The sequence below is a fragment of the Labeo rohita genome, chromosome 20 (genome assembly GCF_022985175.1).
Source record: "Labeo rohita strain BAU-BD-2019 chromosome 20, IGBB_LRoh.1.0, whole genome shotgun sequence".
NCBI classification, from domain to species: domain Eukaryota; kingdom Metazoa; phylum Chordata; class Actinopteri; order Cypriniformes; family Cyprinidae; genus Labeo; species Labeo rohita.
In genome coordinates, this window is record NC_066888.1 from 25,606,098 (window position 1) to 25,633,119 (window position 27,022).

Genomic DNA, 27,022 nt, shown 5'->3' on the forward strand with positions numbered 1-27,022 from the left:
AGTGTTGACTATGAAATGAGCATCTGACACCCCTTCAAAGCCAAGAAGCCAAGACTGCATCCTCTTCCACATGTTCTAGTAATTTCTTCCTCAAAAATCACCAATAACAGACTTAACGCTGTATCTACTGCTGCCAATGTTTTTCTAAAGGGCAGCAATCCGTGAGTCAGTGCTAGACGCCAAGAGTTTGCGCTTTGTTGACAATTGGCAGAATTTGCCAGTGTTAGTGGGGAAGGAACACCAAAAAGAGAGTAAAGCAGACACTTTCATCACAACTGCTTTGATTTCCAAACAACACATCACACCCAATTTTCCACTTTCACAATTGAGCAGGCACTTAGCCAGAGGGGATAAGCTTCTCCATGACACAGTAGCACCCGATGCTCATAGAGGAAGCTCTTCTTGGGAAGAGACACACTACTCAGACCTCCACAGACTCCAGCGCTCCAGAAAGTATGTTGGTGAACCAGCCGAGGCAAGAAAGGAGCGAATGAAGAAATCGCACCTCTGTGTCCCCTATGATCTCTACAATACATAGAATGGAGATTGGAAAGGAAGCAATTTTATACCTTCTGCAGTAAAGGTTTTTTTTTTTTTTTAAAGTAAAGATGGATATTGCATGTAAGGAGTCTGGAAGCAGCATACAGAGCATTTTATTCTTACTATATTGAACTTTTCTTATTTATAACATACAAGATTCGCAATAGCCATGTGTTTCTTTAGGGTGAATCTTACAAATACATGTCTAGGACATATTTTACCCCAAAATTATAATGAATTAGGATTTTACATAATTAAAACTAGGGCCCTATGATTTCTGCAATGCGGAAAACGTGAACAGAATTGTGGAATCCAGTCATAAAAATGGAATTTACTGTATAACATGGAATGTCATGGAATTTGCCAAGTTTTGAATGAATAAATCAAAAAGTAAGTCAGAACACTTTAATCAAAATGCGATATAGATTAGTGTCTGTGAATATTAAATAGCAAAAGACTATTTAAATATGAATCTTGCATGTTCTGCATCTCTTTGTAAATGAATGGTGCGGATTGCAGATGATGCACGGTTTTGTTTACTGCGTTTACTTTTGTTTTCAGCATCTGCCGCCTCAATATATGAGTACATGAAAATATAAACATTATCTCTAGAACTGTTCTAAAAAAAGTCACTTAATGATCATTTTGCCAATTATTTAAAAAAAAAAAAAACTACCATCATATCATATACAAAAGAAACTTAAAGGTCTTCACAGCAACCCGTCAAGATAAAAGTTTGGTTTAACTTGAAGAAACTGTGACAGAAATATATTACTTAATGTAAAGATAGTACTTTTAATACTAGAAATACAATTATCATTAAAACATTATTTTAAAGAATATTCACCAGAATTTATTTACCAGAAAAATATAAATACACAATACAGTATTTCTGAAAAAAAAAAATAAAATAAAAATTAAATAATAATTAATTAGTTTTCTTATAAAACCAGTTATTTAGAGATGCTTTTGATTATTAAAATGTAATGATATCATTTAATTTGAATCAAGAAATTCAGAAATGTAACAGAAAATACAAAATCTGGTAAAAATAAAACTAAATTTGAGAAAACAAAAAAGTATTTCATAGGGCTATAAAATGAAACTGCTGTTAAGTTGGGTAAGTTTCATGATTTCAAATAATTTGACATGCCTTTTTTATTAAATAAAATTTAATTTAACCAAAAAGCAAAGTCTAGAAAGATTAAAATGGAAAAAAGGGGGAAAAAGGAATTTGGAAAAATAAATAAATAAAACTGAATTTGGGAAAAAAAAACAGATTTCATAGGGACCTATAAAACCAACTTATTTGTAATTATAATTATTGCTAAAAAATAACTAGCTTAGCATTTTTAATTGTTGTATTAAAGAAAATACAGTCACGTAATGTTTTTTTTTACTAATTAAAGATGAAAAAAAAATAAGATTAAGTGTATACTTTTATATAACTAAAGCACCAAAAATTTTGTTGAACAATCACTCTATCTCATTAGTCAATAAATATAGGGTCAATAAATAATTCACAAAAAATTCACATTATATTGGGAAATTTAACATGAAAGATAAAAATAACACTTCTCTAAAAGACAGAACAAACCATATAGCTTGATGTATAAATACTTAAAAACATTTTAAAAAATAATCAGGATTTTTTACATTACAGTAATGAGAATTGTAGCGGGAGGGAAGTTGTTTAATTAAATTGTATTAAAGAAAATTATGTGGAAATGTGATTAAAGAAAATTACACAGAACACTTTTAATGCATTTCATTAATTACTAAATTACAGCAATGAGAATGTAATGAGAATCATCAATGAGAATAATTACAATTTCAAACAAGAAAAAAAAAAAAAAAACATTGAAAGAAAATGTGTTTTTTATGCAAATGGTCACTATGTAAAACAACAACAAAACCCTTAAATGCCACTAAAATAGGCCTAATTTTCATTCAGCAAAATAATTTCTTTCTATTTTTTTCTTAACTATGAAAAAAGGTTTCATGAGATCAACCCATGGGAAAAAATATATAAATATTCATGAATACAGAATAAAACAATATAATATAATATAATATAATATAATATTCGGTATAGGAAGATGACATGCTGTGAGAGGAAATTCTGCTTAATTTTGACTGGCTTCAGCAGAGCTGCTTTTCCTTAACTTGATGCTAATTCATATCGTGGCTCTGAGCTCCCAGCTCCATTGTGCCTGGATTGATTGTCTGCTGTAAAAGCCGACTCTCCAAGTAAAGAGCATAATTGCTCTTTGTTTACAGTAATGAATTCAGACATCTCATTGATCCTGACAAAATAATGTTTGAATACCTGCTCTGCATACCGGCTGCCAAGAGCGCCAAAAGGCCTGGAGCGCGACGGTGCACGCTCGCTTGCGTTTCCGGTTTTACACTCTGCGAAGTGACAAAAGCGCCACCAGGAGTGATGCTCCCGAGTTGTGACCTCCATAAAGAATGCCATAAAACATACAAATCATAACGGCAACCTTATGAGCTCGTTCAGGCAGCCGAAGGAAGCAGGAAGGAGATTTTGCGCACTGAATAAGACACACGACATAACGCTTGGCAGACCTCACAGCCTCCTGACGTGTTAGCGCTCATATTTTCGAAGGAAAAGATGGGTGGCGGGCAGGTGTCCAGCTGAGATCGAGAGGTCAGGCATCGCTCGGAGCAAAGCCGCGACGACTCTCGGATAATTGCTTCGGTGACCTCCTGAAGCCCTCCATCAGTAATGGCAATTTTATAACACACCAGAGATATTTCCTCTCTTGCTAGAGTATAACTGGGTAAGTGAAAGGTTCTATCCTGACAAACAGACGAACAGACAGAAGGATTTAAAGCTGAAGCCCGCAGGTGGTGGGTTGGTTGATATTGGATGGCGAAGCTACTCTAAGGTTTAAAAAAAAACCTTGCGAGTGATTCGAGTAAATAAATTGCGAGTTTGTTTTGACAGGGCTTTGGAATAATCTCTCCGTGTCATAAAACGCACAACATAGAAACAACATTTCTGCCTACAATAACAGATGACAGACAGTTATTTGGTTTCAGTCTGACAACTGAGTCCGGCTGCTAATACTGTGCGTCATATGTGTAGAACATTGATCGGGTCCAGACATGGATGTGTGAAGGCAGGGATCTTATGCTTCTTCACCACACAAATCATTAATCTGTCAGAGTATTCAGATTAGATAAGCTTCTAAGGATTTTAGAATTCTCTTTCTTGCTGGATTTCTCCGTAACATCAGTGCTGAAAAATCATCCTATATATACTTCAGTCTTCAGGGTCACATGATCCTTCAGACGTCATTCTAATATAATGATTTGATGCTCAAGAAACATTTCTGATTATTACACTGTCATGCAAATAAAAAAAATCACTGCTGATTCGCAAAAAATGCCTAAAATTACATAATTTGATCATGCTGAGTTAAAAAATTAATTAAATAAATAACTAAATAAAACTGAACATTACCACACAAAAAACTCTAATATAGGGCCCCATTAAATCCATTTTTGTCCATGTCAATTTTTCTGAATTCAATTTTTTCCCCATTTTAATTTTTCTGTTTTAATGGTTAAATTAAATTTTAATAATCAAAAAGCATGTCTAATTAATTGAAATCATGGAGCTTACCATATTTAAGTGCAATTATTAACAAAAATTACGTTTTATTAATTATTGAATTACAAAATTTTGTTTTATTTTCGCCATTAATTTCCATTAATTTTATGGATTCTATTTTAATAATCAAAAGCATCTCTAATTAATTGATTTCATAACAAAAATTTATTAAACATTTTATAAAATTCATAACATTTTTATTTTATTTCTTTCTTTTTTTATAAATACTGTGTTGTGTATTTACATTTTTCTGCTAAATAAATTCTGGTAAATATTTTTTATGGTTAATATTCCTTTAAAAATGTTTTAACAATAGGTTTATTATTAGTAATAAATGAAATCTGTTTTATTTTTTCCCAAATTCCGTTAATTTTATTTTTGTCAAGTTCTTTTTTTGTCCATTTTCTGAATTCTGAATTTTCTAGACTCCGTTTTAATGGTTAAAATTTTATTAATCAAAAATCATGTCTAATTAATTGAAATCAAGAAACTTACCATATTACATAACATAATATTACATAACAGCAATTATTAAAAGTTTAAAAATGACATTTTTAAGGCACTGTTTTTTTTCATCTCAAATTCTGTTTTATTTTACCAAGTTCTGTTTTCCATGACTTTTATGGATTCCATTTTAATGGTTTCAATATATTTTATTAATCAAAGCATCTCTAATTAATTTTTTTAGAAATACTGTGTTGTGTATTCACATTTTTCTGCTAAAAAATTCTAGTAAATAATTTTTCAGGTGAATATTTCTTTCAAAATAATCTTCTAAGAGTAGAAGTACTATAATTACATTAAGTAATATTTGTCACAGTTATTTTGACGGGTTCCTGTGAAGACCTTTAAGTTTCTGTTTGCATATGAAGTGACTCATAGAACAGTTAAAGAGATCATGTTTATGTTTATGTACTCATGTATTAATGCGTTAGAGGCTGAAAACACTGTGAGCGTCATGCGCGCTTCAGTATGTGTGTAGTAAACGAAACCGACACGCAGAACATGCAGGATTCATATTTAAATAGCATTTTTGCGGCTTAATATTCACAGACACTAGTCCACATAGCTTTTTTCTTAAAGTGTACTGACCTACTCTTGATTCATTCATCCAAAATTCTGTGACATTCCGCGTTATACAGTGAATTTTATGACTGGATTTTGAGATTCCGTCTGCGTTTTTTCTGCATCGCGGAAATCATAGAGCCCTACTAACAGCACATAAAAATGGGTGTCAAAAGCAAAAATGCTAGGAATTCACATCATATTTTGTTAGAAAGCATGACATGCAAGAGGATAACAGGCACTATTTTTTTGAATCAGCACCCTAATATTTATAAAAAAAAAAGTACTTGATTTCATTCAGCAAATATGATGCAGGGAGTGGTTATCAATGTGCTGCTTAAGTATAAGTTCCTCAATATTAACTTATTGAATAAGTTGCTCAAAATAGCACATTCTGTCGGAATATATACTATATAAGCAGCTCTGCTCAGCTGACTCCTGTCAACTTTCTGCTCATGCCGTGTGTGATGTTTGAGTAATAGGGCTCCGCCATTCAGCCGCAGTCGCCGATTTCTCTGACTTATCAGATGAGATGCTCGGCCACGTCAGCCGGGCCGGCGATATCAGACCTCCTGTCACTCAGCGGCGGCCCGCGTTGTTACTCACTCCGCCAGAGTGACGGAGAAAATAGCAAGACAAGAAAGAGAATGAAAGGGGTCAACAAATGGATAAAAAGAAACAAAAATAGACTTTGAATAAGATCACCGGGGAGTTCGGCCTAGTGTTGACATTTACGAGAGCTGATGGCAATCGCCTGCCACGCTGGCATCTGCCAAGCTGATGATTTGCCGAGCACAACTCATCCTCGCCACCAAATTAAGTCTTGAATCGAAATTGGCTATGGCAATAGGCTTCCATAGAGGTCTTGAGGGATTGGCAAGTAATGAGGTCGATTGATTTTCTTCTCCTCCGGGTGTTACGTTTTGTCAAAACAGTTACCTATTCTTCTTTAGGCGCCCCATAAATCGTTCATCGACTGACAGCTTAAGAAAGGTTATTGTTGTTTTTGTTGTTTCAATATAAATGCTAAAGGATGATCACATCTGCATAATGGCTAATGGGAGATGGATGCATTCATTTTTAAATGCCTTTTGCAAGGAGTTTTAACACAAAAGAAGGTTCAGAGTGAGTGATTTGGAGTCACACAATAGTGAGATTAGCTGAAATCATTTCAGTGTTGAAGCAATACATCACAAATTAATGCAGAAGTTAGAATTTTTTTATTTTAATTTTAGCTTAATTTAAAAATAAGTACACTTCCAGTCAGAAGTTTGTGAACAGTAAGATCGTTTTTTTTTTAAAGAAGTCTCTCACCAAGCCTGCATTTATTTGAGCCAAAGTACAGCAAAAACTGCAAAATTTTGACATAGTTTTACTATTTAAAATAACTGCTTTCTATCTGAATATATACTTTAAAATGTAATTCATTCCTGTGATTTCAAAGCTGAATTTTCAGCATCATTACTCCAGTTATCAGTGTTACATGATCTTTCAGAAATCATTCTAATATGCTGATTTGCTGTTCAAGAAACATTAAAAAATTATCATCAATATTTAAAACAGATGAGTACATTGTTAATAGAAAGATCCAAAGATCAGCATTTATCTGAAATAATATATTCTATACCATTCAAAGGCTTGGAGTCAGTATATTTTATTTTATTTATTTTTATTTTTTGCAAAAGAAATCATAGAAATTAATACTTTTATTTAGCAAGGATGCTTTAAAATGATCAAACGTGACGACATTTATAATGTTACAAAAGATTTCTATTTCAGATAAACGCTGCTTTCTATTCATCAAAGAAACCTGAAAAAAAAATTCTACTCCGCTGTTTTCAACATAATTTTTTTTTGAGCAAATCAGAATATTAGAATGATTTCTGAAGGGTCATGTTATTATGTTGTAATAATGCTAAAAATTCAGCTTTGAAATCACAGGAATAAATTACATTTTAAAATATATTCAAATAGAAAATAGTTATTTTAAATAGTAAAAATATTTTTAAATTTTTACTGATTTTGATTCACTTTGGATCAAATAAATTCAGGTTTGGTGAGCAGAAGAGACTTCTTTAAAAACATGAAAAAAATCTAAAACTTTTGACTGGTAGTGTAAGTAAATGTGTTTAGTTTGCATTAATTGCAATTAAAAATATATTTAAAAAAATAAAAATAAATATTTATTTTAAATAAAAAAATAAATGCAAAGCATTCTACCATCAGACTAGGAATTAAAGTATCAAGGTGATTCATTAGTTGCCAAAAAAGTACTTAGTAAGTTTGACTAGTGAGCTTTTGAGTTTTTTACTATTATTATTATTTAGCTGCTCTGCTTTGAAGGAGACGAATCTAGAGGCAAAACTTTTCAGAGAGGCTTTTACCATCAGAAAGCTACACGCAACTCTTGCGACGCTTTGAAGCAACACCTTTCATCCCCTTTAAAGCACCTCTGCCACACTCAAAAGACAGGTAAATAAACCCACAATGTATTTCAGTGCGATTACTGTTGGACTCCAAATATTTTTTTTTAATTTCTGGCCTATCATCATTGCATAAGCACTGCGTTTTTAAGTTAAAAACCCATCTCGAGAGTCATTCGAACACAATGTCCGATCCGTGTCGTACACACTGACTAGTTGACTTGAAAACAGGTACTTACACTGGATCCAGCTCTCTCACTGACTTTATTTCGTGAAAAACGAGTTAAAATATATATCCTAGTTAACAATCAGCCATGTCAGTCAGAGTTTGAAAAATCACTGTTGAGCAGATAATCCTTTTAGCCTTTCTGCAATGATTGCATCTAGTTTGATTCAGTGTTTGTCTTTTCCCATTCGATGGGGCACACATTTCCCTCACGAACCTGGCACTCACCTTTCCTTCATTTTCTTATCATCGCCACAAATAGCTCGGAACAATGGGCATAGAAATGAACAGCGGAAGGTGAGACATGTCTAGGTTCAGCTGCTGAAATAAATGTGTGAGCTTGGGATCCCAATCAGTCATCCTGAGAATTCAGAAAGCAAGCAGTATTAAACTGGCTACACTGAGAGAATCGAGCAAGGATCTCCTTTCATGCATCTTAAGAGACGGCGCACAGGGAGAATTGTTAGCACACAGGGGGTTATGCAAATTCTACTGCTCAATCAACAGGCTTAATACCGAAAAAGGTACATAAAACCCACAAACGCGAGGCTATTAATGGGGCAAATATGATACAAACAGCTTTAAGTGGGGTATGAGAGATTGAGGAAATCTCGTATCATGAAAGCTTGTTCTTTTAATGTTGACACTAATGGACCTGGGATCAAAGCTCCTCTCTAAATAATTACATACTAATTAAGGCTGTATATTCACAATATATTGTGAAGATCTTGATGCTAATGTAAAACGAAGCCACATTATTGCTTTTTATTTGGTCATTAAGTTCCCCCATTATATTAGTTTTGCTGAGTGTGTTAGAGTCTCTAAACTTTTAATGAATAATTTTAGTCAGACTGTTCAAATGGTCTATTTAAATGACTCATTTGCATCACTTGAAATATTTACAGAAGGATCCATGTGGCATTTGTCATGTTTCAGTGAAAACAATGGTACATATAAATTTTACTTTAACTTGTAGCATTAAAGACTTGAATCTATGAATCTGAAACTATTATCTATGTATATATTATAAATATTATATTTATTTATTTTTTTACTTCAATTTTTTTTAAATTAAACTTTAATTACAGCGATTTTAAATTATTAAACTTTAATTACAGTGAGTAAATGCATTAAATAAAATTAAATAAAATAAATTAAAAACTATAAAAATACATAATTAAAAAATAATTTAAATAAATGAATTGGTTAATTAAAATAGTTAAAATTAAAATTATTTTTTTTCTCTAAATAAAATAAATAAAAATAAATATTTAAAATCAATTTAAAATTTTAATAATTAATTAAAATAAGTTAATAAATGTATTTTTATAATACAGTGAAATAAACTAATATTCAAAAAAATGAATGAATGTACTTATTTTACAATAAATAAATATAAAAATACATAATTAAAAATAATTTAAATAAATGAATTAGTTTATTAAAATAAATAAATAAATATATTTATTTACAATAAATAAAAACAATATGCTAACAGAAATCTCAGCTAGTCCCTGCTTGTGTCAAGCCCCAGTCTCTGTTCTCATGCAGAGGATTGTAACAGGCCTCTACTAAGATGACTGGGTCATGCCGGGCTTGTACTTATTATTTATTGTACTTATTTTACAATAAATAAATATAAAAATACATAATTAAAAATAATTTAAATAAATGAATTAGTTAATTAAAATAAATAAATAAATATATTTATTTATAATAAATAAAAACAATTAAAATAAATAAATTTGTATTCTATATTAAATATAATAAAAATAAACATTCAAAAGATGAATTAATTAATTAACCAATCAATGAGTAAATAAATATTTAGCTTGCAATAAATAAATACTAGAAAAACACATAATTAAAAAATGATATAAATAAATTATTTAGTTAATTAATATAATTAAATAAAAATAATTAATAATTATATTAATTAAATAAAAATAATAATTTAATTTTAAATACAATAAAAATAAACAAATATTCAAAAAATGAAAGAATGAATCAATCAATCAATGAGTGAATAAATGCATTTAGTTTACATTAAATATTATTATGACATTAAATACCATGAAAATACTTAATTAAGAAAATAATTTAAATAAATGAATTAATTAAAATAAATAAACAGAATTATTTTACATTAAATAAAAGCAATAAAAACTAATAAATATTTGAAATCAAACTTAAATAAATTAATGAATTAATTAAAATAAGTACATGTATTTTACATTAAATATAAATAAAATAAAAATAAATATTAAAAAAATGATCGAATGAATGAATCAATCAATCAATCAATGATGAAAAAATGTATTTAGCTTACATTAAATAAATCCTATAAAATTACATAATGAAAAAATAATTTAAATAAATTAAATAGTTAATTAAAATAAAAATAAATCAGTCAAATAAAAGCAATAAAAATAAATATTTAAAACTGAATGTCTAATTAAAAAAATAAAAATCAATCAAGATACTCACAAATATTAGCCTAAATAATAGAGAGAATTTATATATATATATATATATATATATGTGTGTGTGTGTGTGTCCTTTTACAGACATTCGAGACCTGCAGAGCATAACAACTCTAGCATCAATAAGATGATGCACTGTAATTAAACAAGGCTTGATTGATTATGAGAGTCACTGCTAATGTTCTCAGAAGCTCATCAGTATAGCTGCTAATAAAGCCTTTCATTAGGCTGGACTCTTTGGCTACGGCTGCCTGTCGTGAACTGCACAGGTTTGAGGCAAGTATAATAACGAAAAGGAGGTGACTCAAAATCACCAGCTGTCAGAAGACAGCGTAAGTCCTACAAGCCCGGCATGACCCAGTCATCTTAGTAGAGGCCTGTTACAATCCTCTGCATGAGAACAGAGACTGGGGCTTGACACAAGCAGGGACTAGCTGAGATTTCTGTTAGCATATGTCACGCCGCACAGCCGTGACAGCTGATGTGGAGGTAAGCACCAGGGATGAGAATACGCCCAGCGCCCACATAGCAGAGATTATCATGACGTGAAATTTTCATAGTCCACATGCTTTAGCTGCCTGAAGCTGCTCACTATCATTACTGTAAAGTATGTGTAATAGAGATGGCATTTAATATTTAAAACAGCATGCAAGATGAATAAAAAGCAATCACATGAGGTACAGAAGCTCTTATTGCAGCTCATAGTGAGCAGACTTGCTGAATACATAAATAACTACCTTCTGAAGCAACAATGCAGCCCTATAAATGAAGGCAGCCGCACTGTTAAATGTCTAGTGTAGTCTAACGTAAGCATGTTGTATAATGAGAATATAAATAGACAGTTAAGATTTGAGTTGTCAGAATGCATCTTTCAAAGAAAAGCCAGCCAGTCACTGCTGTGTTCTGTTCATTCCAGCTCTACACCAGTGCAGCAGTAAATAATGAGCTGTGCTGTGTTCTCATTGGTGGAGGAGTGGGAGGAGACTAGCAATCAACCAATGAGAGAGCAATCAGGTTTCTGACCACAGCATACACCTTTACCCTTTCTCTCTCTCTATCTCTGGTCAAAACAGCCAGCATTTAGCTACTGTATGGCATAAAAATAGCTAATTAGTTCTGACTAACTTATTGTGTTACTTACACATGTAAATTGCTTTTCTGTATTCTGTTAGCTACCTTACAGGGACAGTTCACCTAAAAATGAAAATTACCCCATGATTTACTCACCCTCAAGCCATCCTAGGTGTATATGACTTTCTTCTTTCAGACGAATACAATTCGAAATATGTTAAAAAATGTCCTGGCTCTTCCAAGCTTTATAATGGCAGTGAATGGCTGTTAAGATTTTGAAGACCAATAAAGTACATCCATCTATCATAAAATGTCTCCACATGGATCAGGGAGGTTAATAAAGGCCTTCTGAAGTGAATCAATGTGTTTGCATAAGAAAAATATCTATATTTAAAACTTAAAACACTATGTTCATCTACGTTCTATGTAATCCGCTGGAACTCTTGTAAATGCACGTACGACAGTTAACGGAAGCTAGAGATTACGGTTTATAAAGTTTTAAATATGGATATTTTTCTTACAGAAACACATAACTTCGCTTCAAAAGGCCTTTATTAACTCTCAAGAGTTGTGTGGAGCACTTTATATGATGGATGGATGCACTTTATTGGTCTTCAAAATCTTAACAGCCATTCACTGCCATTATAAAGCTTGGAAATACAGGGCATTTACAAATATTTTTCCAATTGTATTCATCTGAAAGAAGGTCACATACACCTACGATAGCTTGAGGTGTATGAGATGGCTAATAAATCATGGGGTAATTTTTAGTTTTGGGTGAATTCCACTCAAAACTGAAAATTGTGTTATTGTTTACACAACCTCATGTTGTTCCAAACCTGTATAACTTTTATTTCATCTGTGAAACACAAATGAAGATATTTTGAAGAATGTTGGTAATTACTTTTTTCTCCCCATATGTGACCCTGGAACACAAAACCAGTCATAAGAGTACATTTTTTTCATTTTTACATCATCTTAAAGCTGAATAAATAAGCCTTCCATTGATGTATGGTTTGTTAGAATAGGACAATAAAAGGCCGAGATGCAGCTTTTTGAAAAACTTGAATCTGAGGGTGCAAAAAAATCTAAATATTGAGAAATCGCCCTTGAAGTTGTCCAAATTAAGATCTTAGCAATGCATATTACTAATCAAAAATTAAGTTTTGATATATTCACGGTAGAAAATATCTTCATGGAACATGATCTTTACCTAATATCCTATTGATTTTTGGCATAAAAGAAAAATCGATCATTTTGACCCATACAATGTATTGCTGGCTAATATACCCGTGCTACTTAAGACTGGTTTTGTGGTCCAGGGCCACATATAATGGAAGTCAATAAGAACTGAAACTGTTTAGTTACCAGCATTCTTCAGAATATCTTCTTTTATGTTTCAGAAGAATGTAAAACATGCAGGTTTGGAATGACATGAGGGTGAGTAAACGGTGACAGAATTTTCATTTTTGTCTGGACTATCCCTCTAATTCTAATTCAAAATTAATTTGAAATTTTTAAAAGTCATTCTCAATTCAATTCTGAAGGGCGCACAACCCTGAAACGAGAGCAGGGCTTTTGACTAGCCTGTCTATTGGAAGCCCTTCTGGTTACACAGTCTGCTCATGGTCAGGCAGATCCCAGGGCCGTGCGACATCAGTGCTGCTCTGGTGTGCTGGACACAGCTCATTTGCTGATGCATCCATGCATACGAGAGCCCAGCTCCCCCCTTCATATCAGTGACTGTGTGAAAAAGAGAGAGAGAGAGAGAGAGAGAGAGAAAGAGAACAGGGGTTTGGCCAACTGGCTGCCAACACTCTCTCCTTCTCTCTCACTGTGAAGGAGAAATCTGCCCAGGAACAGTTCCCAGCGCCCCAGAGGTGGACTCTCGAAAATGAATATGAGCCAGTCATTCAGCTAAACCACACAAAGGACTTGTGTAGAGAATGTCAGTTAGATGTGTGCTATTTCAGTACATTTGCAGTTGCATGGCCAAAGTATGGAAGATTATTTCCGCCACGGAATAAAAAAAGTAATTTTGACTTTCTGAGTTTTTAAATCAAAGAGTTTCGAGATATAAACTCGAAATTGTGTGGAAAAAGTACAAAGACAAAAAAACAAACCTCACAATTTTGACATTTTTTCTTGCAATTGTAAGTTTGCATCTCACAATTTAGACTTTTCTGAGTTAACATCTTGCAAGTTTGACTTTTTTTCAGAATTGTACATTTTTATCTTGCGATTCTGACTTTTTGTCTCAGATTTGAGATCATACCTTGTAATTTTGAGTTTATATCTCACAATTCTAATTTTTCCCCTTAAATTTGTTAGAAAAAAGTCTTAATTGCAAGATATTTCAGAATTCTCACAATTTTCATTTTGCAATTGCAAGTTTAAATTTCTTCATTTAAATTTTAGAATTAAGAATTTTAAGTTAACAGCTGTTTTTCAAGTTTACATCTTACAATTTCTAAGTTTATATCTCACAATTCAGACTTTTTTTTCACAATCCTGAGTACAGAAAGGTCTAAATTGTGAGATATGAACTCAGAACTGTGAGAGAAAAAAAAAATCAGAATTGTGAGAAAGTAGTTATTACCTTTTTTTTTTTTTTTACTCCTTGACAGAAACAAATGTCAAAATGTTCTGAGCTTATATCTCCAAAAAGAGACCAAGAAGTTGCAATTATAGTTTTATTATTTTTTATTCTAAGCTTCCATACAAAAGGGTTTTGTTTCGGGCGAGTCCTATTTTCTGCATATGACACGAGTAGGGACAAAAGCGTCTCCTCCTTCTCTGTCTACAGCGCTGCAGACGCTGCTGGATTGCAACACAACAGACCTCACGAGTACTCGGGGCAGGAGGTGAGGGAGAGAGCATTAATCACAGATGAGAAGTGTTATCCCACCATCGGTGCTCTCTTCCCCTCTTCTCCTCTCTCTTGCCCATAATGCAGCAGCAGATACAAGTGCGTACTCTGTTTCTTCCCAAGCTCCCGAGGAAATTAACACACTCTCCTCTAAAGGACCTCCAAAGTTGGTGTCTGCAGAAGGGTTATTCAGAAATAAGTTTGAAGTCCAGTGTGGCATCTTAAAATGAGGAAATACATCACACAAGTGATGCTATATAAATCTGATCTGCTCAAAAAGATAGGGATTTTGTCAGGGGCCTGAAGAAACAACTAACATAGAGTTAACTATAAACACACTTAACCAGGTCCTAACCTGCATACGGCAACATTTTTCTTACACGTTGTGGAAGGGAGCCCACCCACTAATAATGTCCACCTGCTCTATAATCCCACTCTACACAGCTGCATATTAAAGGGATAGTTCACTCAAAAATGAAAATTCTATGAATGACTCACCCGCAAGACCTTTGTTCATCTTTAGAATGCAAATTAAGATATTTTTAATGAAATCCAAAAGCTTTTTGTCCCTGCATAGACAGTAACAAAACTGACATTTTCAAGGCCCAAAAAGGTAGTAAGGACATCATTAAAAAAGTTCATATGACATCAGTGGTTCAACTGTAATATTTTGAAGCTATGAGAATACTTGTTGTGCGCAAAGAAGACAATAACAATGTCTTTTATTTAACAACAACTCTTCCGTGTCAGTTTTTAATCGCATATTCATGAGAGTACAACGACGCATACATGTGGTGCTGCTGGCGCAGGAGCCAGCATTCTGACGAATGAAATCATTATTTCTGTTTTCTATGCACAAAAAGTGTTCTCGTAGCTACAAAAAATACAGTTTAACCACTGATGTCACATGGACTATCTTAATGATGTCTTTACTACCTTTCTGGGCCTTGAACAAGTCAGTTGCATTGCTGTCTATGCAGGGTCAGAATGCTCTCGGATTTCATCAAAAATCTCTTAATTTGTGTTCTGAAGATGAATGAAGGTCTTACAGGTTTGAAACGACATGATGGTGAGTAATTAATGACAGAATTGTCATTTTTGCGTTAAACACTCCCTGTAAGGTTGACATGAAATGCCATTTGCTGAATATTTTACTGCAATATGAAACAACGCTTTTTATGCTATAAATGTTACTTAGAATTCTAAAGGAATAGTTTACCCAAAAATGTAAATTATTTCAACATTAATTTCATTTAATCTGTAAGATTTTCTTTCTTCTAACACAAAATAAGATATCAAAGAATTTTCAGGTGTTTTGTCTATACAATGACAGTCAGTGGGGTCCAAGACAACACTGGACCCCATTAAATTTATTTGTATGAACTGACCCTTTTTATACATGTTTGGAATGAGTGTGAGATTCATTTTTTTTTTTTTTTTTGGTTGAACTCTTTTTCCTTTCAGACTGTAAATAGTCCATTTTAATTTCTTCTTGACTTCAACATCAAACCATGCATAAGAAGGTTTTGAAAAAGTCTCTTAATTTGATCAAGAATACAGTAAAAATGGAAACAGAGAGAAATATTTTAATTTAAAATCACTACTTTCTATTTTAATATATTTTAAAATGTAATTTATTCCTGTGTATTCCATTACTCCAGTCTTCAGTGTCACACGATCCTTCAGAAATCATTCTAATAAGCTAATCTGATGCTCAAGAAACATTTCTTATTATTTTCAATGTTGAAAACAAACTTGAACAATTTTGTAGATAATTACCTGCAAATCTGTTCTTTAATATGTCGATATATGCCTGGTCTTTTGCATCATTTGTGCTCATTTAGAGAAAATAAACAAATATCAAATATCATTCAAATAAAATTCTGCATACCACCTGCATTCTGCAGGTGGAGAAAAGCATGCTAATTGCACATAACGCTGCAATTTGTAAATAAAGTGCATTCTATAATAAGCTTCATTTGCATGGAGGCGTGTCTCCACTGAAAAGAATGACAGCTGACTTAATGACTTCATTTAAATACGTATGCCAGTGCACAAACCACCTGGTCAAGTTGGACTGCAAGTGCTTAGTGAACACAGATTTTTGCTGGGACATTCCATGCTAAACCGGTGAGATATCAGTGCATTGGCCCTGTAAAGACAAAGCGTAAAGAGGAGGATTATCACGAAGCAATCGGTGTATGATTCCGATCGTAGCTCACACCACGGGCCTTTCATTATCACACAACTCTACTTAATTACTTTCAGACTGACGCTCCCTTACTGTGTAATGATGCATGCCGCCTTACTAATGTCTGAGATGCTTGTAAATGAATGGTCGAAGGCTCCACATCCATTTCGGCTAGGAGAGAAACCTAATTAACTGAAGGTGCCACACTGTTGCTCTGACGTGGGAAAACAATGGGACCGAAAGACGCGTCTCGGAGCCTGCCGCAGGTGCCGTTCGTAAAAAAAAAAAAAAAAAAAAAGAAAAAAAAAAAAGAGCGCAAAGTGGCTGGCTAGCAGTGAAATGACAGCACTCCCTCCCAGATGCCTCCTCTGTAATCCACATAATTATCTCTGTGTGTGTGAAGATCGAGCTGTCATTACTGTAGTTCACATCAACGCCCTTTCAACAAGCCACATCCATCTCCATATTACTGAATCAAATTAACCTCCAGGTTATTTTCATTAATAAATATGAGATAAGAAATTATTACTTGGACACTTTGTGTTCTGTCAAATGACTGTGTTTTAGCCAAAGAGAAGACAAGCAAAATTTGCTGATCAATTGTGTTCTTGTCAGCTAGATACAATGAGAAGTGGGAAGAGGGAGCGAGAGAGCGGTTGTCTCCGTAGTTAACCGATCAAAGAGGCACTTATTCGCTTTAGGAGAAAATAATGAACGAGTCCATTTTTCAACACCCCGATTTCTATGTGGGGAACAAAGACGATCATTTTGTATCTGGGAGCTTGAGGGGATGATTGAAAATGTTGTCTATGCATCCAGACACAACTGTGTATCTGGGGAGGGTCTGAAACATAAAGAAACGTGTTGTCAAAACAGCGCTGGCACATATTTCTAGCTCCAATTATGAATTTCTTCTCCGAGATGTTGCTGCAAACAAAGACGTTTCCAGAGAAAACACATTATGAACAAGAATCTGAGGTCAACTGGTCACATAAACAAGTGGCAAGACACTTTTGCTACACTGCAGATCAAGCTCTGGAAGAACTTGTGCCTGAGCCGTGACAGTCTTGACAAATGCTTTTGAATGAAATAGATTTGAAACAGCAAATATTATGTAATGGATAATGTACTGATGCATACAGCCATTACCACTAAAACTATTAATTTGTATTGCCCTGAAAGAGTCAACGCTATCCTGAAAATTACACAGCTGCTTTTCAAATAAATAAATAAATGGGCATGAAATAAAATAAAATTAATATTAACAAATTTTGGGTAAGCACATTTTTTTAAATAAATGAATACTTTTATACAAGGTATAAAAGGATGGATTAATTAAATTTAACTGTAAAAGACATTTACAATATTAAAAATAGATTTTAATTTTAAATACGATTACGCAAAATATATTTACACAGAAATATGTTATATATAAATGTTATTTGAACAACAAATCAGCATATTAGAGCAAATTTAGAGCATATATATATATATATATATGTATGTATATATTCTGTCTTAATCAAATCAAAGCTTTCATGAGCATAACAGAGTTTGTTAAAAAGAAATAAAATAATGCCACAAAGCCTAAAATTTTGAACAGTAATGTATATTAATGAATATGATACTGTATATTATTAATATAACAGCATATTTCTTGAAAATTCAGCTTCGCTATCACAGTAATAAATTACACTGGAAAATGTATTAAAAGAAAAAAAAATTACATGATGCAGAAAAATAATCTAAAAGTAAAAATTGGCGAAATGAGCATGAATTGTCCAATATCAGAGGTTATATATTCAACACTGATAAATGCATACATAAAATCGTTACTAAATGCCCGTATGTGGCCCTGGATCACAAAACCAGTCATAAAGGTCAATTTTTTTTTAAATAAATAAGCTTTCCATTGATGTATGGTTTGTTAGGATAGGACAACATTTGGCCGAGATACAACGAAGGTACGAGATACAATGAAGGGTATCTGAGGGTGCAAAAAAATCTAAATATTGAGAAAATCGCCTTTAAAGTTGTCCAAATGAAGTTTTTAGCAATGCATATTACTAATCAAAAATTAAGTTTTGATATATTTACCATAGGAAATTTTCAAAAGATCTTCATGAAACATGATCTTTACTTAATATCGTAATGATTTTTACCATAAAACTGAAATGGATCATTTTGACCCATACAATGCATTTTTGTCTATTGCTACTAATATACCCGTGCTACATAAGACCAGGATCATATATGGTTCTGATATCCATCTGCATATTGTACATTATCGAACAAACATGTTCCATATCACAACAACTAGAAAACCATAAAAAAGAAACTTCCATAAACTTGGACGCTCAAGAAACTTAAAGCAATAAACTTAGCTTGTCTCAACTTGGTGGGTTCAAGGAACGACCCAAACTGTGACTCTCCGCAGGGACACCGTGAACAAAATGCTAGCAATAAACTTCAGGCCTTGATATTGTTTTACACTCAGTAGGAACAGTCTCAGCAGCCAGCGGTGGGACTCAACTCAGCACTTCTGCTGACACAGACATATGTCTTGTCCCTTTCAATGCTTCAGAGAGAGCTTAATTCAATCATTGTCATATTGATCCTGGCACCATGCGTTCTCCTGACACTGGCCTACTGTAACAGCTTCTGTGTTTAGAAGACTAAGCATTATTGAACATGCAATGACTTCAACAGTTTCCTACATAATATCTGACAACCCCTAACGATAATTCTTATTCCATATATGAAGGTGTGCTTAGTGACCCGTAGGAAAGAAAAATCACAAATGAGATCTCTTTAATCACTCCTAGACAGCAAAGGAATAAAATGGAGGGCAAATAGCGAACAAAACAAAAATAATGACTTTATTAAACAATACAAAGCCGGCTTTCTATATATTCTTATATATATGTAGTTATTTTTGTTTTTATCAGAGTATTTGAGGCATGAGCTATAAAGGCATAGCTCTATTCCGAAAAAGGGGGCGGAGAAGATCAGCTCATTTGCATTTAAAGAGCCATGCACGAAAACAGCACGTTTCTGCTTCTCAAAATGGGCATTTTCAAAATAATACAATGTGGAGAATTTTGAGCCGAAACTTCAGACAGATTCTGGGAACACCTGAGACTTATATTACATCTTGTAAAAAGGGGCATAACAGGTGCCCCTTAATATCTTTTGTTGTTTAACATTAACAACAATTATGACACAGACATGTATTTAATTAGGCTGCTGTCCCTTTAAGACCAAATGCACGGATGTAATATACTAACACATCTCCAGTTTTCACCCACCTGTATAAGTCATAACTGACTGCATTAATGTGAGATACTCCACACAGTGAACATTTTGAACATTTTTGTGTGTGTACTTGACAATTCAGGCACAAGGAGAACTGATTGTGTGCTGTCTGAGAGAACTGGGATAGCGCATGTGTGTGTCATCCATCGTGATTCCACCCACCCTGCCTTGACTAACTGCAAGTTAATCAATAACAAATTGCGATTGGATGGTAATTTTGCTCTACGACAAGCATGGCTACCTTTGACTAGGCTGTTCTCGTATGACAGAACGCTACTACTAGATCACCCAGTTGTGAAGAACTTTTAAAATAGGGGAGAAAACACGATCACGATTGAGGTGTTGTGTTGCTGGATGTAATAATGAACCAAAGTGGTCGTCATTTACTCCCGACATCTGAGTCACTGAAGATGCAGTGGATTGCATCTGCTTGTGAATGGAATGTGCCTCCCGATCTACATATATCCGTCTATGTTCATGCAAATCATTCGTGATCCAGCTTCACTATAAGGTATATAAGTTTTTTTTATGAATCTTTGTGATCACCTTTCCTAATAATGTGCTAGTTAGCAAGTTTAGCGGCTAAACGTGGCTTAATGTGGCTAAAGTAAACAGGCTCGTCACTCCACAAAGAGAAGAAAGGGGCGGGGCGAGCAGGGCTCATTAACATTTAAAGCAACCTCAACCGGAACAGGATGATTTTTGCAGAGCTAATTTTGGCAAGGTAAAAAAGGTGTTATTTACACTACCATTGAGAAATTTTAACCAAAGAATGTTATAGACTTTTCATTAAGACCCTAAAGAATCATATCAACTTGTGGAAAATGGGCATCCGATGACCCCTTACTGACAAATCACTTGAGACTTACTGATATAAAAATTTAAATTTTATTTGGAGTGCTACTTGTGCACAATGCACATTACTTAATATTAAGCCTAAAATGTGGTTTAATGTCACTACTGATGACGATTTTATGATCCTTAAACAATATTGATCTTTAAATGCAAAATATTTAAAGTGTACCTAAAGTATACTTGCAGTAGCTCCACTTTAGCACAATCACATATACTTAAGTATATTTTTGGTTGGACTTCAGCACTACTTCCATACAACTGCATTTAGTACAAAATTATTGTTCCAATTTAGCAGACTTTCTTATATTATGTACATCATAATAAGGAACAGTTAAGAAAAAAACTGAAGGCAAAATCCCTCAGGTTTACAGTCAGAAGGTGAAGCTCCATTGGGAAGCAGGTGTGCTTCAATATTGTCATTTCCAGTACGCCACGTTCAGATCTGTTTCATCAACACACGCCTAATTACATGGCATGTGTGAAGTCATTATAAAACACCTCAGCAGTCTTGGGATTTTCTTGTACTCAAGAAAACCGACAAGAAGTTTCAGCTCTGTAATTATGAGAAAATGGAGAGAAAAAGCAAAATACGTTTTTTTTTTTATATCTACCTATATGTGGGTGTATAGCTCCGCCCCCAAACTGCACACAGCTTCCTGCAGTAGAATAGAGATCAGACCATCAACAAGGGAATAGTGGTTCCTGCTCTCCTCTCTGGAGAGGGGGCACCACAAAGCCACTAAAAGCTCCCACCAGGCGCTCTGCCTGCACAGACATGCAGCTACCTTTCTCCTCCACTGTTCGCTGTATAATATCTCCACAGGAACAGCAGTCGTAACAGAGGAAGGTCTATAAATACTGGGGCGAATGGAGCCGATACCTACCTGTGCTCTGTTACAGCTCTTTATGAGACACCGGTGGTCACCATTAAAAGTTACTGACCCCCGACATTACACCTGATAAGATATACCGGTCTTGTGAAGAAATGCTCTCATGTGCAGCGCAACTCATGTTACTTGAGGTATTAAGCACATAAAGCATGTTTTCAGTATCAAAACATTGTTCAATTAAATTGTCATTTATCATTGAATACAATACTTTTGGGAATTCCTATGGTGTGACATTCCTTACTTGATGTAAGGATGTTTTAAAACTTTAAAATTTTGGTAAATCTTAGTAGTAGTAATACTACCACTACTACTACTACTACTACTAATAACAATTATTTTTATTACAGATAATAATATGTTACCACATATACATATTACACAAATCATTATAATTTTAAATATATAAATGCAGAATAAAAATATAATTCACAGTTTATTATTATTATTATTATTATTATTATTATTATCATATCCAAACTATATTTTTTATTTGTATAGCAGGTTTCATAAAATGTGGATAATATATTTCAATAATTACTATGACCTTTTAAGAGCTGATATTAATTTGGAGAGTGCATGAACTATTTGTACTTATAAGAAATAATTTGTCACATACAGGACAATTAAAAATTAATGAGTAAATGCAATGATTATGAATTAAGATGCTTGTTAAATATAATAATAATCAATATATAATAATAATAATAATAATAATAATAATAATATATTGTCATATAAATGCTTTATAAAATATTATTATAATTTAACATGGAATCGCAAAATAAAAATATAATTCACAGTACATTATTATCATCACTATATACAAACATACACACAATAAACAAATAAATATGTAAACTGTACTTAATTAATTGTCACACTACAGGACAATTAAAAATGAATAAGTAAAGGCAAAAATTCTGAATTAATAAAGAGACTTTTTAAAAATTAATAACAATAAAAATATACAAATATTATATAAATTATTATTATAATATAAATGCTAATTAAAAATAATTCACAGTATAATATTATTATTGTTATATTGAAACAATATATATATACACACACACAGTAAATAAATAAATAAATAAATAAATAAATATGCATGGACAATTTGTACTTAGAATTATTTGTCACACTACAGGACAATTAAAAATGAATGAGTAAAAGCAAAAATTGTGAATTAATAAAGAGATTTGTTAAAAATCAATCATAATAATAATATATTGTCATAAATATCATATACATTTTTATTATAAAATAAACAGAAAATAAACATAATTCACAGTACATTATTATTGTTATATACAAATATTTAGGTGCTGTCAATAGTCAACATTTCTCTAGACTTTTACAATTTCTGACCACATTAAAAAATATGAAAACTGTATAATACGATATCCAGTTACATAAGAATTTAAAAAAGTTCAAAATTGTTTAAACAAAGTATAGCATGCCATACTGCAGGACACTGCTGTCACTACTTGAAATTTCATGTCAACTACCCATTTGAACATCTGTAGCGTGACACCTTTTGAAGTGAAATGTAATAATTGGCTCGAACTAACGTGTATGACTTCACTGCATCAATTGGGATTTGATTGGATCATGAAAAGTAGGCTCTGATATTACTGGTTACCATTTTCCTTTGCCCTTGGTTACACCAACAGAAAACAAAAATCTTTTGGTTACAAATCAAAAGATATTACAGCTCGATTATGAAAACAAACAAAATAACGTGCGCTGATGAATCACGCAGTAAACGGGGTCAATTTTGATTTCATGTTGTGTTGGAAAAACAGTAATAAATTAGATTTCGGCGTATGAGTAGAAAGCCGGGGGAGAGTCTTGTACAGGCTTGTAATCAGAGAATTGCTGTATCTACGGTGGAGGGGGTTCACTTCACTATTGCATTAGAGAAGCTGATTGTGGAGTGGGGGCAGAAGCAGGTGTCGCAGGTAATGGAAGAGATAAAGAATAAAGACTCGGAGGAAGGCAGCATGCTGAGCTCCTATTAACAACCCGCATTCAAGCAATATCAGCACTGGAGCTCGGCCAAACTTCTCAACGCCTCTCATATTCAGAAGCATTTCCTGAACAGTTATTTACAGACTTGGTGTAATCAACTGGTTACGTCTTAAATAGACAAACACAAATGTGCTGCACCGAATTCGACTCTAAACCAGAGCTTCTCATCCTTGAGGAAACAAACAGTTTAGCTGTCATTATACACCCATATTTCACTGCAGAATTCCACAATCGACCAATCAGAAGAGACACATAATAAAGTAGTATATACAGGGCTCTATGATTTCTGGAATTGCAGAATCCAGTCATAACAATGGAATTTCCTGTATAACGCGGAATGTCACAGAAATATCCAATTTGGGATGAATAAAACAAAAGTAGATCAATACACTTAAAACAAAACATGATATGGGCTAGTGATCATTAAACCACAAAAATACTAAAGGTTTTTTACAACAACCCATTAAAATAAAAGTTCGGTTTAACTTGAAGAAACTGTGACAGAAAAAAAATATTAGTTAATGTGCTATTAATTATTCGTGAAGTAATAGTTACCAGAAAAAAAATTTACCAAAAAAAAAAAAAAAAATCTAAATACACAACACAGTATTTCTGCAAAAAAACTAAAATAAAAAACTAAAATAATAATTATTTTTTAATAAGATCAATTACTTAGAGATGCTTTTGAATATTATAATTTAATTAAATAATTAAATTGGAATTCAGATTCATTAATGATAAAGAATTTTGTCAAAATAAAACTGAGAAAAAAAAAATTATTTCATAGGGCCTTAAAATTTAAATTTTTGTCCATTTTTGTAATTGCTCTTAAATTGTAATTTTAAATAATCAGATATTTGATTAATATTCTTTTAACCATTAAAACGGAATCTAGAAAAATTTAAATGAAGTTTAAAAAATTAAAACAGGAAACAGTGAATTTGAAAACAAAAAACTGAAATTGGTAAAAATAAAACTGAATTTGAGAAACAAGAATTGCTCTTAAATTGTGTAGGTTTCATGATTTTAAGTAATTAGTCATGCTTTTTTTATTAATATTTTTTATTTAACCATTAAAACAGTCTAGGGGGGGAAAAACTGAATCCTTAAAAATTAAAATGGAACAAAATGAATTTGAAAAAAAACAAAACAAAACTGAATTTGGTAAAAATAAAATGGAATTTGAGAAAAAAAAAAAGAATTGTACTTAATTAATTAGACATGTTTTTTTTATTTATATTTTTTATTTAACCATTAAAACAGAGTCTAGAAAAAAAACAGAATCCTGAAAGATTAAAACAGAAAAAAAATAATTTGGAAAAAAATAGCTCTGAATTTGGTAAAAAATAAAACTAAATTAGAGAGAAAAAATAGTATTTCATAGGGCCTTAAAAATTTAATTTTGTTAAACTTTTAATAAATTGCTCTTAAATTGTGTAAGTTTCATGTTTTAAGAGTCTAGAAAAAAAATGACCCTATATATATTTAATACCAGGAGCTGCAATTGCAAGCACAGCGAAAGGAAAGAAAAGCCTGTAAAGGATTAGACTGTACTCACAGCCAAGATAATCTGCAAGGAACTGTGGGCCACCTCCACATACTGGTACTCCAGCAGACAGCCAGCGATGCTAATGTAGCGGTGGTCCTCCGGGGCCCAGGAGGGAGGAGGGGTCACAGGGGTCACCCTGCACCCCGGGCCGTTCTCCATCCACCAGGAGCGATGCATGGAGATGTTGAAGGTCATAATCAGGTCTGTGTCCTGCAAGAGAGAAGAGATGCTTTGTTAAACATTACCTATATTCAAGTGATATTTACAGATTGTGAATAATCAACTTTAAAGTTCTATACGTTTCGAGTGCAAACTGCAGCGAAAAGTGGAACGGCACGAAGATCACCTTTTAAAAATGGTAAAGTTAGTCCATTTCCTGGCAATCGAGTAATTTCAATTATGTATTCAAGCTTACGAGATGTAATACTCTGAGCGCTGACTTATTTAACAATGTGGGTCAAATAACAAGCACTCTGAACACTTTAATCAAGCTAAATCCAGTCCACTCTCGTTTACTGACGCCTAAGAGAGCGAGGAATTTCTCTCTAGTGAGACGCCTTGCATTCTAACCTTTATGATTTCCTAAATTTGCTTCTATTAAAATAACCATATATTTTGGCAATGCTTACCCCCGTGATTTTTTAAAGTCAGACGTTGTCTGACACTGGAAATGGGATCCCAAGCAGCCATTGAAAGGCTTGTGTTTTGTTGTATTGTTAATCAGTTTGAAGCTTTTTAACATTGAGGCTCAATTATTTAAGTGGCTCTTATGTGGTTAATTTTGAGACGTCAAAGGGACTCGCAGAGCACTAACCAGCCAACACATACTTATAAATGTGGCATGAGATTAATTCCACAATCAAGTGGCGGAAGAAATCACATTTCTCAAATCCCAAATTCACTTTTGTGTGCCATTTTTCAGCCTTAATGATCTGCATGCTGGCGACTGAAGTGTTTGCAATATCCTGGGTCATTTGAGTGAATGCCAGTTACACAAGCGGAGGATTATTCAGCAGGGCTTTGAGTACATTTTCAAACAAATCCATCAGTCTTAAGAAACGCACGCCAAGTCTAGACACCAAGCGGAAAAAGGAAACAGCGCTCTAACTCTCACACCTACAGATGCACGACTGCATAAATGTGATGCACGCGTCGAGTGCTCCGAGAAATCCCTCTAAAGAGCAACAATCGTGCATTTTAAAGCCAGATTTCAGGTCCTACAAGTGCTGAAGCTCGGCACTGATCGTGCTATTCATGTAGGAACCCGAAGCTCCCCAGGAGACATTTTCCTCCTGAGGAAAAACAACAACAACAACAACAGCTTAGAAGTATAGTCTTAAGATGTGCTTAGAGAAATAAAAATAAGAATTTTCTGACTTTCAGTCCAAATCTTTTAGCTTGTAGGTCATCTACATGCTACAAACTGACAAAAAAAATGTTTAGCAAAATTTTGCTATACAATTTAGTGTCTCTCTTCCACATTAATGATGCACTAAATGAGCAATATCAAACGAGTAGACTTGAGATATGGCTGTATATCGGCACTGCTGCGATTTGGCCATAGGTAATCACAGCGTGCCGATATACAACCATATTTCTGGTCTACTAGTGTGATACTTGTTTATACAATACTTCAAGGGCAGAAGTGTGTAAATACATGAAAACAACAACTGAGTGTCTTTAAAAACCCTGTTTTGTGCAGAACTACTTTCTTCCGCCACAGATTCAAATCTCAGTTTAACAGCTGAGCCCAAGCCTCCGTTACTAATCCATCACTAATTCGAAAACGTCACTTTACAACTAGTAACAAAGGAACGTTGAGTTGCTTAATTGAAAGCTTATTGTATTAAAAGCTCACTGTATTATGTAGTTTT

At 33.2% G+C, this 27,022-nt stretch overlaps 1 protein-coding gene across 1 annotated transcript in view; it reads right to left on the reverse strand.

The window, feature by feature from the left end:
* Nucleotides 1-27,022, reverse strand: part of nkain2 (sodium/potassium transporting ATPase interacting 2) — a 203,148-nt gene that overhangs the window by 35,287 nt on the left and 140,839 nt on the right. Inside the window, exon 4 of the mRNA XM_051137749.1 lies at nt 25,158-25,358. Within this exon, the coding sequence (XP_050993706.1) occupies nt 25,158-25,358 (201 nt within the window). The remainder of the gene's footprint in view (nt 1-25,157; nt 25,359-27,022) is intronic.